General features: G+C 40.8%; 1 protein-coding gene across 5 annotated transcripts in view; it reads right to left on the bottom strand.

Annotated features, from left to right (window-relative positions):
• The window catches only part of pds5 (cohesin associated factor B pds5), a 180,145-nt gene that overhangs the window by 87,671 nt on the left and 77,978 nt on the right, over positions 1–14,496 (bottom strand). For all 5 annotated transcript variants that reach the window (XM_068386964.1, XM_068386968.1, XM_068386967.1 and 2 more), the window contains exon 10: positions 4,687–4,838. In XM_068386964.1, coding sequence (XP_068243065.1) covers positions 4,687–4,838 — 152 coding nt within the window. The remainder of the gene's footprint in view (positions 1–4,686; positions 4,839–14,496) is intronic.

The raw sequence follows: 14,496 nt of genomic DNA, 5'->3' as shown, positions 1-14,496 counted from the left end.
AATCTATATTAAACTAAAACATCCAAAGTATGCATAGAGTTACACAAACTTTATTTCTGTAACATATGTACATTTCTATACAAAGAAGATAACCCTATCCTAGAAAAGTACTGGAGTGAGCTATTAAAAAAAAATGACCCTAAGCATGGGTAATCAGTGGGAACTCTACATTCTGTTTTTCTTTTTGTATTTTTACCAGTTGATTGGTGCATAAGCACAGTTGGACACAGGAATTCATGGTACACCTTGCTCTAAAGAAGTTCACTCACCCACATTCTTACTGTGTGGGAATTTCCATTGTTTATCCCTACCCACTGCTTCTGCCATCTCTCCCTACACCAACTGTTTGGTTACTTGCTGTGAAGTAAAGGTATAACAGGGTGCTCTTCTTCAGTGATGTGTGCTAGGGACTCCAGTGTCCAACTTTATCTCTATTTGTGGCAACTAGATCATCTCTGATGTGGCAACTAGATCATCTCTGATGTAGGACTTAATTACCATTAAATGATCGCAACAATATGTGGAAAGAATAAGCCAGACTATTTTGTGTATGTGCAGGCAAAGGAAAAATGAGCCGTAACCAGAGAGGGATCCAATAGAGTACTGTCCAGCCATTCAAAGGACCCAATAACTCTCTAGCCCTATCTCAATGGGTGGCTGGTGTCATAGCCCACCTACTACCTATCATATTCATTTCAGACTTAGCTGATATATTTTAAATTCCTTAGGTAGGTATTGAAGGAAATAATTATGTCAATAAAGTAGTCAGTTTCCTTTACAGTAAAAGTCCTATTATGGAACATTGTTAATATGGAAGATTTTAAATAGTCTCGTTATCTATTCAAAAATAGGAATACAGAATGCACATTAAGCATCGGTTTGAGAATTCTAGCCATAACTAATGTTTTGGATCTTGTGACTTGTAAAACTATTACACAGTACCTCATCAGCTCAGTCAAACTAGTTGTGCTTGTGATAATGTAATGGCACATTTTAAGATGCTATGTACTCTGTGCCACGTAGAATAGCTGTGTGTGGATAACTTTGTAAACAACATTTCCATTATCTGGTTAGTGTTATACACACAATTGTGGATTCTGTATTATTTCAGCTTTACTTTTAGAGAGAATTTTAATGCATTAGAATGATGGGATAAATTTACAATGTTCCAGATGGGAAGCAATGGATAAGCATCAGATCTTACGGATTTTGGTAAAGATCAAAATTATTATGGAAGTTGAAGGCAGGCTTTAACAATATTGGATCATCAACTGAGTTCAATGTAAAGGAAAATAAATTGCTCCATGATTTCCTAGATAAGTAAAATTCATTGGCAAAGGAACTCAAACTACAAAACTGAAATGCTGTGATACAAAAGTTCTGGCCCATAATTTATCATATCCTAAATCTATGGTCTTTCAAGCTCAAGTCCCACTGATTACCGCCCAATTTCCATAACTCCCATATTATCTAAAGTTTTTGAACGTCTTCTGGCAAAACGTCTTAATAGGTTTGCTGAAGGTAATCATCTATTCCCTAGTTTGCAATTTGGTTTTCGTAAAGGCCTTGGAGCATGTGATGCCCTTCTTACAATCTCCAATGCAGTACAGAAATCCCTTGATTGTGGTCGTGAAGTTCGTATGATTGGCCTTGATTTTAGTGCTGCCTTTGACCGTGTTAATCATGAGGCCCTTGTTTTCAAACTGAAACAGTTGGGAGTGGGTGGGTCGTTTCTTAGCATTATTATTGATTTTTTAAGTAGTAGATCTCAAAGAGTAGTTGTTGATGGGCACCATAGTGAGTATAGGAATGTGATATCCGGTGTTCCACAGGGTAGTGTTCTTGGCCCATTACTTTTCATACTATATACACATGACATGTGGTTTGGCCTAGAAAACAAGCTTGTTGCATATGCAGATGATGCTACTCTCTTTGCATCAATTCCATCCCCTGAATGTAGACCTGGGGTTGGTGAATCCCTTAATAGAGATCTAGCTAAAATTAGTGTATGGTGCAAGTTATGGGGTATGAAGTTGAATCCTAACAAAACTCAAAGTATGATTGTAAGTAGGTCAAAGACGGTGGCTCCTCAACATCCGGATCTCAGTATTGATAATGTTTCTTTAAATTTGTATGACTCTTTCAAAATTTTAGGTGTGATTCTCGACAGCAAATTTACTTTTGAGAAACATATAAGGTCTGTGTCTTCTTCAATTGCACAAAAAATTGGCTTATTGAGAAAGTCTTTTAAGATATTCGGTGATCAATCTATTCTGAAGAAGTGTTTTAATTCTTTTATTCTACCTTGTTTTGAGTATTGTTCTCCTGTCTGGTCTTCAGCTGCTGATTCTCATCTTAATTTGTTGGACAGAAACTTACGGTCTATTAAATTTCTTATTCCTGATCTAGATATTAATCTCTGGCACCGTCGTTCAATTAGTTCATTATGCATGTTGCATAAGATTTTTCATAACTCTGACCATCCTTTACATTCAGATCTCCCTGGACAATTCTATCCTGTTCGTAATACTAGGCTGGCAGTTAATTCTAATAGCCAGACCTTTTCCATCATAAGACTCAATACCACGCAGTACTCTAGAAGTTTTATTCCAGCTGTTACCAAGTTGTGGAATGATCTTCCTAATCGGGTTGTTGAATCAGTAGAACTTCAAAAGTTCAAAGTTGGAGCAAATGCTTTTTTGTTGACCAGGCGGACATGAGTCTTTTTATAGTTTATATATGACATATTTGTTTTTGAAGTTGTTAATAGTTTATATATGACATATCTGTTATGACGTTGTTACTTTTTTTAGAATGATTTACTGTTAATTTGTTCTCTTCAGTTATTTATTTCCTTATTTCCTTTCCTCACTGGGCTATTTTTCCCTATTGGAGCCCCTAGGCTTATAGCATTTTGCTTTTCCAATTAGGGTTGTAGCTTGGATAGTAATAATAATAATAATAATAATAACACATTTAAAATAAAAAATAAGAAAATAAACTCTTGACTAACCAGTAGATTAAAAAATAACAGCTTTAACCACATGGGGATGGCTTCCCAGCAATTTTTTTATGCATATTTTCTTTGCCTCTCATTTCCCTCAATTCTGTCTTCTTTTGCAGATTAAGCTGAGCTGATAATAAAGTTGGCCTACATGGCCCTTTATATTTGTAACCTCAGTGTTGATTGATGGACTGGATGATGTATAGGCTAGTATAATCTAAGCTTCAGATGTCCTTTCAGAAGATCTACTTTAATGTTTCTTTTCTAACTTTTATAGTTTATATATGAAAAGCCTATATTAATAGTTACTGTTCTCAAGTTTTTTATTACTTCTCTTACAGAAGTTTATTTCTTTATTTCCTTTCCTCAATGGGCTATTTTTCTCTGTTGGAGCCCTTGGGCTTATAGCAACCTGCTTTTCCAACTCGGGTTGTTCCTTAGCTAGTAGTAGTAGTAGAAGTAGTAGAAGTAGTATTAGTAGTAGTAGTAGTAATACTGTAATAATAATATCAATAACATTATGTCTGACTCTACTAAAACAAATTCTGATATGCATAAAGGATTTAGAGTATACTGTAAGTTCCCCTCTCTAAATCCAAAAGCATTTTTCCTAAGGGAGGATACCTGGTAACCTGTTATTTTTTTTTGCCAATCTATTCAAACGTTTCCAAAGGGTTAGTGCAATGGCTAAGGGAATTATTCCAGACAATTTTCAACAATAGTACCTATTGGTTGTTTGTGGATAAGTGAACTCTTGCTATGTTTTAGACACAGAACTTGAGCTATGTTTTAAGACATAAAACTTCCGTACTGGCACAAGAATAAAATCCTGGTTGTGGCCAAAGTTTTGGAAACTCGCCGTCAGTCAAATCTGCCTTTTCTATTAGTCCTATCTGCCTGCTAAGGACCACAGCTGTATTTCAGGTCAAAGATCTAATCTGTGTCAGCTTTAATTGATTACTTTTGTCTGTTACAGTTAGACAAGTTGATCAGTAGTTTTCTTATTCCCTTGGTTCAAATATTGATGTTATCATGTGTATGGTCCTGCTACTAAAATGATATGGGGAGGGGGGACACTATACAAAGTAGAGAAAAGCACTTAAATTGAGGCTAATGAATTGCAATTACCAAACCTGAGATTGAAGCCACTCAAAGGCTAATAGGATTTAGCAACAAGAACCAATGCAAAAATACAGTTCAAGAAAGATTGCTAAGTATGCCCCTTGCAAGTGTTTTCCTCCTCTCTTTTGTTTATAACTCATATTCATTAATTGTAAGAATAAATATTTACATATAATTCTGATCTTTTATTTATCATCTTTACTTTTTCTGATTTTTTTATGTATCATCTTTACTTAGCTTTAACAATGTATCTCCAAAGAGCAAAAATTACAGAAAATAAATTCAATATGAGAAGTGACTATAAAGTGTGTAAAGCATAGATCACTTGGAAAGCAGAGCTGAAACATGAAGTCACACAAAAAAAAATGATGGTACAGTAGAAGCAAAACAAGCTCAATAACATGAGAGCAATTATTTTGGCTTGTTATTGAAACAACCGGAGATTCACTTCCACTTAAATAAAATAACTTATGATTACCGAGATGTAAAGAACAAACATTTATTGTAGTGCATTACGAAAAACCGAAAAAAAATGAAAACGTATTGATCTGGTAACTTACCTGTCATCTATACTAGTCATATAATATCCATGAAGTATCTTGTCCTTGATCCAGGTGACGGCATGTCGAGTAGCAGGTGGAACATCTGGACTATTCAAATGTTTTTTGTATATCATGGCTAATCCGCACATAGCTTCTTTCCTAATTTTGAACTGTAAAAAAAAAAAAAATTAAACCATAATAATAAATGAACTTTAACTTCATATAGCCAAATCAGAAAACTGTCCACCCAATATACCGTATTTCCCATGTCATAAGACACTATAAATGGTAAGACGCACATTTAGATTAGAAAAGCAGTTTTTGGAAAAATAGAAATTGAAGATTTTACAAGCTATCTTAGCAGCAATTCCTAGACAATGACTCTAGTATTCTGAAGAAGTGTTTTAATTCTTTTATTCTACCTTGTTTTGAGTATTGTTCTCCTGTCTGGTCTTCAGCTGCTGATTCTCATCTTAATTTGTTGGACAGAAACTTACGGTCTATTAAATTTCTTATTCCTGATCTAGATATTAATCTCTGGCACCGTCGATCAATTAGTTCATTATGCATGTTGCATAAGATTTTTCATAACTCTGACCATCCTTTACATTCAGATCTCCCTGGACAATTCTATCCTGTTCGTAATACTAGGCAGGCAGTTAATTCTAATAGCCAGGCCTTCTCCATCATAAGACTCAATACTACGCAGTACTCTAGAAGTTTTATTCCAGCTGTTACCAAGTTGTGGAATGATCTTCCTAATCGGGTTGTTGAATCAGTAGAACTTCAAAAGTTCAAAGTTGGAGCAAATGCTTTTTTGTTGACCAGACGGACATGAGTCTTTTTATAGTTTATATATGACATTTTTGTTGTTGACGTTGTTAATAGTTTACTCTCGGTGGAATACTTATGCTACTGTATGTGACTCTTGGGCTAGTTACTTTTCTGCCAACTTGGTAACAGTGAGATGTGTTTTAAATATCAACAAAAAATGAGAAAATAGATAAACACTGCATAAAAGCTATAATGTCATAGGATTGTCTGCTAGGAGACCACTAGTTGGCATGTTTGCTTGTAGAAGGGGTTGCCAAGTTATCAGCTAATTACCAAAACAAACAAATAACTTCCTACTATACTTCATTAAGTGAAATGCAATACGAAAATAAATTTATTCATTACATGTGAATGATAACTGTAGGTTAATATTTTATGTCTGGTGAGTGCGAGCGATTGTATGTCATTAGTTGGGTGTTTAATGGTTGTCAAACTCACCTATACAATTTTTTCTTAGTGTTAAGATGCAGGGTGATTTTTAGAGGCCTTTAGGAAAAAAAGGTGCGTCGTATCACACAGGAAATACGGTACTGTACTTACTAACCTTTTTTTAAACCCAAAAAACTGAACAGCTTTTTTATTCTGGTTTATTATGGTACAGTGGTAAACTAATAAAAGAAAACTCCACCCCATTACAATATCATCAATTCTAAATAAAGTCCTACAATGCTCAGCAATCCAAGTTAAAACCCATAAAACTAAATCTAGCTTTTCTCTTAGACTGAACTTTATCATATTCATGACAAAGAAAAAGAAATTGTACTTAATATGTGTTCAACTTTTCCTAATATTTCCATATATGAATAAATATATAACGAAGTTTCTTCAATATATGCTCATGCACTATATATTATGAAAAATTGCCTTAATAATAATGCTACAAACACTAAATCTATTTATTCAAGCTTTGCACACACACACACACACACACACACAAAAAAAAAAAAAACCTCTACTTATAATTGCTTTATACAACCTCTTTCACTTGTTTAAGTTATATGCATTCAACAATAATAAAACATGGCCTGTAATTCCTTGACATAAGAATTTTATTCATTAGGGTACTACACTTAGAGTTCTCTTAACTAGCAATAGGATAAAATCTTTAGCTTCAAAACTAGAAACTGAAAAAAGATTAACCTTTTAAAATAATTTGCATTTTTCCTAGCTATACTGTACTATCATTTCATATTTCAAAATAGGGATATGTTTTCAGCAATCCTGGAAAGGCCACTGAATCATTAACCAAGTAGTTGGTTAACGACAGGTGGTGGGAGAAGCATGCTCCTCCCATCGGCCTATCACATAATAGCCAACTATTTCTATAAATCACCCTTGATATTCAAATTGCTTTGGCCTCGGAACCAGAACTAACCCATTAGTGATGTTACCACAAAATATATAAATTTTCTTTTTTTCATACCTTCATTGCCTTTTGTCCACCTAGGTGACATCTGGTGATAAATAGTCCTCTGTTCAGTCTATTTTGTAGCTGTGTCTGGCATAGATGATTATTTATCCCATATTAGCTCAAGTACAAGGGCTCAGAGTTTAAAAAAAAATTTTGGAAACCACAGATTTTCTTTTTTGCTAGTGTTTAAACAAAAAGTAACATATCCTTTGCTGAACCTTCAGTTTTCGAGATAAAGTACCTGAGAACTGAAGTAGAATAACACAGCAAAGGCACTCATTACCAACCACTTGTTGACTATTTGATTACAACTTTAATAGTTGTTATTTTGAATAAACTCTGTAATGAATTAATTTTCCCTTTGTGGTTTTAATTCATTCAACTACTAATTGGTTACATTCTGGAATTGCTTTGTATGTCAGTAAGAGTAGTTCACTGTTCTCTGTGAAGGGATTTTATTTACCAGTTTGAAGGAAGGGTGCTTACTTACATTTCCTCTTTTCAGTTCTCTCCAGCTAATAGTTGACTAATCTATGCTTCATATTCAAATGAACATTTTGTAAATACCTTTAAAGTTTTGAGTTCCCTCTTTCTCCCAAGGAAATCTATAGAGGACAGTGAATTAGTCTTTTATCTGTGTATACTTTGCTATCATTTGTTTCTTGCTCGGGCCTTTGAACTACAGGTGTTTCAAGATAATAGCAGAGCTGATACTACGGGCATAAGCGTTCATGATCAACCTCAACTTAGCTACACAATGACATGAATATTGTACAGTAGGGTTTTGGTATAACAGAGAAAGATATTCTATAAACACTTGAAAATAAACTTCAGCATGATTTTCAGTTGAACCCTGTTTCTATTGACAGTGAGCACAATTCAATGTAGGCTCAAGATATTTAGTGTATTCACTTTTATTAAATTAGTGAGTTACTAATAGCGGCAAAGTGATAAATATGGTGCAATATATAGGGGTTTCTGTCTAAGAAAGTTAAATGGTTTGTGGGTATGGAATAAATATTTTATTTCTTCTCTTTATATACTGTATTGTTATGAGACACTATTATTTGAATACACCTCTGTGGCCCCCCCACAAAAATGCCTTAATCCGTTATTATTTTTTTTACAGGTATTGAAAGCAGCCCCCTACACTCAGTAGGGAAAGAAGCCGAGACCATTCTGCTAAATACATAAGAAAGATGAATGTTGTTCATTGCCTGTTACCAGTGTGTAGTGCTCTGTGATGCTGCTCTGTATTCATATTATCTTGCCTTTTAACTAGAAGTATGCTACTGTGTTGTTAGTCTGAATAACACAAAAATGAGTGGTTTTTATTTGTGATAAGTAATAAAGAGTTCGTGGAAGGGATGTAAACAAATGCATTATAAGCCCATTGTCTATTGCTCGTGTTCGGCAGTCAACCCCGTAAAGTTGATGACTATTTTGTGTCTGTGTGCGAAGTAACGAGGAAGAATATCGTTATATGAGATTGTGTGTCATAGACATTAATAGTTCACAGTACCGATTGAAATGGAATGGGACTGTGTTCGAGTTTAGTCTGAACGGTTCCAGAATTATCAAAACACCTTCCTAGAATGAGAAATATAGGCACTACTGTGGTTGGACAGAAACGTTTCGATGACGACAGAACCTTATCACAGTGCAGGTTTACAATTGCAGATTTTCTAGATTGTTATTGTAGGCCTGCACGGCATCGTATGCGGCCATACTGTTCAGAATTTAAGAATGTTTAAGTAACTTTGCAGCCTAATGGTAGACTGGATATTGATAAGGACAGCAGTGATTTAGGGAAAATTATTGCAGTACAGTATTTTTCACAGTTATGTTCTTTTAGATGGTTCATTAGATAGTAAGTGTTCAAGTTTATTACTGGTCATTACAGATGTCATAAAACCATAGTGTTCCGGGGTTCTCCTTTAAACTTAGTGTAGGGGTAGTGTTTTTTTTTTTTTTTAAGATAATTGGACCATCTAGGCAATACACATGGTTGAGTTTATCATGTACTAAAACATGTAGATGTAAGTAGTATAGCGTTGGGAAATTATCTGGAATGATATATTGTAGATGTTTTTTTTTTTTTTTTTTTGTTTCAAATAAATAATTTTCTTGTTTTTATGAAGGCAGCATTTCATTCAAGTTCCTTTCACTATAGTGTCCCCTTCTCAGCCATTTTTTCTTTTTTTTTTTTTTTAGTAGAAGTTTTTCAAATCTTTCTAATAAGGTATTTATCATAACTTTTTTTCCCTCCCACACTGTATCTGGTTGTCAGATTTAAAAAAAAATGTATAATATTCCCTTTCACCTAATGTTCTGACATTTTTACCTGAGCTTGAAACCATCTTACCTAAAGATAGAGCTTTTGTACATACAAATTCTGCTAACTTCTCAGAAATGAATCAATGGTAATCTTACATGTTAATCCAGCTAGCCCAAGGCAAGGGAATTTAAGAAGGAAGTAAGATTCTAGCTGGGTCCCCTTGCCCAGTATAAATCAAGAGGTGGTGCCCAGTGCTCCGTTCTCTTAACCTGTTACCTAGATTTTTGGGTATTCCACCGTTGTATATCTTTTGTGTATTGAACATTGGGTTGTGGTCGGCATTCGGACAATGGGCAGTTAGGGTGCTACCTCTGCCGAGGGAGTATTTAATTTCCAAGTTCACTTATTTTGCTAATGATATTCAACCAAGTTAATTGAAGTAATCTTTAAAAATCACAAATTTTAAGTAATTTGCATTTTTCCTAACATACTTACCGAGAAACACTTTCTTAGGAGTCACTGGTGGCTCCTGTCTTAACGACCAAAGTTTTGCGAAGTTTACCCTACGTCTTGGTAGCGGAAGAGAACGTGACCTGGGGCAATGACCGAGGTTGGCCAAGAGGCCACGCTCTCACTCTAGGCAGTATGTTTTATGTAAGGAACAATACTCTAGGACTGTAAGGCACTGCGGGGACGGTTGGGGGGCCATAACCTGAAAGTGTTTCTCGGTAAGTATGTTAGGAAAAATACAAATTACTTAAAATTTGTGATTTGTTCCAACACAGATACTTACCTCGAAACACTTTCTTAGGAGACTTTTACCTTAGGAGGAGGGAGTGCCCGAAGCCCAAGACCCCGATGGACAGTAGGATAAACTACACAAAATACTCATTAAGTGTGGTAACACTTACCCTTCTGTAATTTCTTCGTTGTGCTTGTTGTATAATGTCGAATCTGGCGCCCTGAACGGTGATCAACGCTGATAAGGCCGACTGCTAATACGAGAAATAGAGAGAAAAATAGGAAGAGAGGGGGATAGAAAACGTTATTGTGTCTGGATCCTCTATATTTCGCGAGTGAGCCTGGGGCTTGAGCCGTTAAATCGCGTGAAGGGCTGAGATGATCGGCCCGATGGAAAACCCGTCCAGGGATTTCCTCGTACAATCTTTAAGATAATGAGCGGTGAAGGTCGACTAGTTGGACCAAGTTCCTGCTCAGAGCACTTGTGCCACCGACATGTTTCTCTCGAATGCCAGGGAGGTGCTTATGCCCCTAACATCGTGAGCCCTGATCTTCCCCGGTGTTGGAAGTCTCTCTATTGAGTAGGCTCTCATTATGACCTGTCTGAGCCAGAATGAAACCGTATTCTTCGATATCCCCTTTTTCGTTTGTCCCCAGGAAACGAATAGGTTCTTAACCGAGGGGCGGGTGCCTGCCGTACTCTTGAGGTACTTCCTAAGTGCCCTAACTGGGCACAGTCTCAGGTCCTCTTGGTTCCCTACGTTCGGGATGGCAGGGATAGAAAAACTCTCGAACCTAGGGTCCCACACCGAGGGGTTCTGAGTCTTGGCCAAGAAGCAGGGAACAAACTTCAAGGTGACCTCTTTCCATCCCCTTGAGTGTTCTACTTCGTATGACAACCCGTATATTTCGCCTACTCTCTTAGCTGAAGCCAACGCTAGTAAGAAGACTGTCTTGAGGGTGAGGTTCTTGTCCACGATGTCCTTCATCGGTTCGAAAGGGGGTTTTCGGAGCATATCTACAACCCTCGCTAAATCCCAATTCGGGATTCTCGGGGCGGAAGGAGGGCAGGCTTGCTCGAAAGCCTTAATGAGCATAGAAATATGCCTGAAGGCGCCCAAGTCTATGCCCTTGAGAAGGAAGACTTGACCCAGGCCCGCCCAAACTCCCTTAATAGCTGGGACTGACAAGGCCAACTTATCCCTGAGATGAACCATGAAGTCTGCTATAATAGGCACGGACGCTTCTAAGGGCTCTATCTCCTTGTCCCTGCACCACTTAACGAACACCGCCCACTTAGACTGGTAGACGGCTGCGGAAGATTTCCGCAGGTACAGAGACATTCTTTTGGCTGTTTTACTAGAGTACCCTTGTTTCTTCAGGAGGCGCTGGATAACCTCCAGGCGTGTAGACGAAGGGCCTCCGGGTTTCCGTGAAACCTCTGAAAGTGAGGTTGTCTTAGTAGGTCTGATCTGACGGGCAGAGGCCAGGGAGGAAGAGAGGCGAGGTTCTTTAGGTCTGCGAACCAATCCCTCTCTGGCCACCAGGGCGCTACCAAAGTCATCCTTAGGTTGGTTGCTGCTCGTACTCTGTTGAGGAATTGTCTTATTAGGGAGAAGGGGGGAAAGGCGTAAACGTCCAGGCCGTCCCACTTGTGTTGAAAGGTGTCTTCCATTGCTGCCTTCGGGTCCGGGACAGGAGAACAAAATACGGGGAGTTGGGCGTTCCACCTTGTTGCAAACAGGTCCATTACCGGAGACCCCCACATCTGCATAATGTGGCTTGCCACTTGTGGGTGTAGGGACCACTCTGTCGCTACTACTTGACCCGCCCTGCTGAGGCCGTCTGCTAGGACGTTCTTCTTCCCCGGAATGAACCTTGCCGTCAGATTGACGTCCCCCTTCTCTGCCCACCTTAGGATTTGAAGGGCCAGATCGCACAATTCCTTCGACTTCAGTCCCCCCTCCTTCTTCACGTATGCAACCACGGTTGCGTTGTCTGACATTAGGGCTATCGAGTTCGCCCTCATGTCCTCCTCGAAGTGGTAGCAGGATTCCTGGACTGCTTTCATTTCTAGGACATTGATGTGAAGGGACTTCTCTTCTTCCGTCCACGTTCCCTTTGCAGTCCTTTCCCGGAGGTGAGCTCCCCACCCTTCCTTCGATGTGTCCGTGAAGAGAAGGAGCTCCGGAGGTTGGTTGGAAAGTGGCATCCCTCTTAGGGTGTGTGAGCGATCCTGCCACCATTCTAAGGCGTTTGGTCTCCTGAAGGACCGGTACTACTAAGTTCGAGTAACTGTTCTGGTTCCACCGTTCTTTTAGGTTCCACTGAACCACCCTCAGGTGTTGTCTTCCGTGGGGAACCAGCTTCTCCAGGGACACAAGGTGTCCTACCAACCTCTGCCAATCCTTCGCTCTTCTGGGACATCCTCGAAGGAAGGGCAGGAGCACCCGGTCCAGGTTGTCTAGTTTGTCTGAGGACGGAAATGCCTTGACTTGTAAGGAGTCGAGTACTATTCCCAGGTACGTCGTCCTGTTGGCTGGGGTTAGCTGTGACTTCTCTAAGTTGACCATGATGCCCAGGTCTTTGCACAAACGTAGAAGGTCCTCTCCTTGTAGTTTGAAGTCTTCCCTTGAGGATGAAAGGAGTAGCCAGTCGTCCAGGTATCTGATAAGTCGAATTCCCCGTTCGTGTGCCCAAAACGGAAACCATCGTGAACACTCTCGTGAATACCTGGGGGGCTGTTGAAAGACCGAAACACAAGGCCTTGAATTGCAACACCTGGGCACCCCACTTCACCCGGAGAAACTTCCTGCTTGACGGGTGGACGGGTACCTGGAAGTAGGCGTCTTTGAGGTCTACAGATATCATAAAGTCCCCTTCCCTCAAGGACGCCATGACCATCTTTGGTGTATCCATCTTGAATGGTATCTTCTTGATGAACCTGTTGAGGGCTGACAGGTCTATTACTGGTCTCCAACCTCCCGTTGCTTTCTCCACTAGGAACAGGCGGCTGTAGAATCCCATTCCCGGCAAGTCCACTGCTTCCAGAGGTCCTTTTTGCAACATCTTGCTGACCTCTTCGCCGAGTGCAGCTCTCTTAGCTGGGCCCTTCGACACCAACCAGTCCGCCTGGGACGCTGGGATCAACGGGGGTGGTTGTTCCAAGAACGGGATCCTGTAGCCCTCTCTCAGAACGGAGACTGTCCACGGGTCTGCTCCGTGGAGCTTCCATGCTTGCCATGCCAGACTGAGGCATCCCCCTACCAGAGGCTTGGGCAGGGAAGGGGGGCCTCCCATCTTATCTCCTACGGGAGGAACGGCCTGCTCGGCCTCTCCTGGAGGAGAAATAGGAGTTCCTATACGGGGGTGGTGCCGAGAAGGATCCCCATCGGGAGGGATTTGTCGAGGAAGGCCACTGCCCCGACGGGGGTTGTCGTCTTCCCTGGGCCGGGAAGGACCGCACAGTCACGGGTGCTTCCGTCACGGGCCTCCTGAAGGCCGGGCGACGCGCCGTCTGCGGCTTCAGGCCAGAGAGTTCCCTTTTCTTGGCCAGTTTCTCCATGGTTTCCTCTGCCTTCCTCGTTGGGAATAGTTGGTCTCCCCAGACGGAGCTATATTTCAACGCTCGAGCTTCCCTTTCGGGGATCTTGACCGGAAGATTCTTGAGCAGGGCGTCTCTTCTCTGCAGAACCCGGTTAGCCGAGAGAGACAGGGACTGGAATGTCATGAACTTAAGGGCTCGGCTACCCGACTCTAGCAACTGGTTCAGAACCTCCCGTTTTGCAGGCTCCATAGAGTCCGTAGGGATCTGGGTGCCGACCAAGGTGGTGGCCCACCAATCCAGCCAGGAAGCCACGTTCACCAGGTCCTTGGACATCTCCTCCATCATAGCTGTCTCGGGTTGGGAGAAGAATGTAGAGGCCGAGGCTGCCCTCTTGTCCGAACGCCCTGGCACAGGATGTCAATAGATTCCGCCGTCATGCAGGGGCCACTCGTCCTGCCCTCTAAGGAGTAGTATTTAGTCTGAGATTTAAGTCCTTGCAACAGTTTAGCAGAACTATATCCCCTGGCGGAGTCGCTATTCCATACGATAACTTTATCGATATGAGCCCTTCCGATTCCCACATTCCTGGCCTCTGGTAGGGAGAGAGAGGATTTCTTCTGGGTAGGGGCGTCGAAGAACTTATTCAGGCTAGAGGTCCATGTTTCCACTTCCTGAGGGGCGGGTTCCACCAAGCCATTGTACCCCCTGATCAAGGCTAGGACTCTCCTGTAAGCGGAGTCCTCCCCCGCCGACGTCTCACCCTCTCTTTCCTCTGACCGACGGGGAGAGGCGTGTGCACGGGAGCCTTCGTGCCGACGGGACCCTCGGTCCCTCCGCTCATCGACGTCCAGTACTTCTCTCCTCCTCGAGGTCTTTTTGGGCGAGACGGTTTCCTCCGTGAGAGCCCTCGAGGGGGATGCCCGTCCCCGTGTAGCTTCACGATGGGGGGACCTGTCGAGGCTGCCCATCCTCGAGGACAACTCCCCCCGCTGGGCGGATTGAGTGTCTCTCGGACGG

The sequence above is a fragment of the Palaemon carinicauda genome, chromosome 14 (assembly GCF_036898095.1).
Source record: "Palaemon carinicauda isolate YSFRI2023 chromosome 14, ASM3689809v2, whole genome shotgun sequence".
NCBI classification, from domain to species: domain Eukaryota; kingdom Metazoa; phylum Arthropoda; class Malacostraca; order Decapoda; family Palaemonidae; genus Palaemon; species Palaemon carinicauda.
The sequence above is the reverse complement of the archived record's forward strand: the minus strand, read 5'-3'. Positions and strand labels throughout refer to the sequence as shown.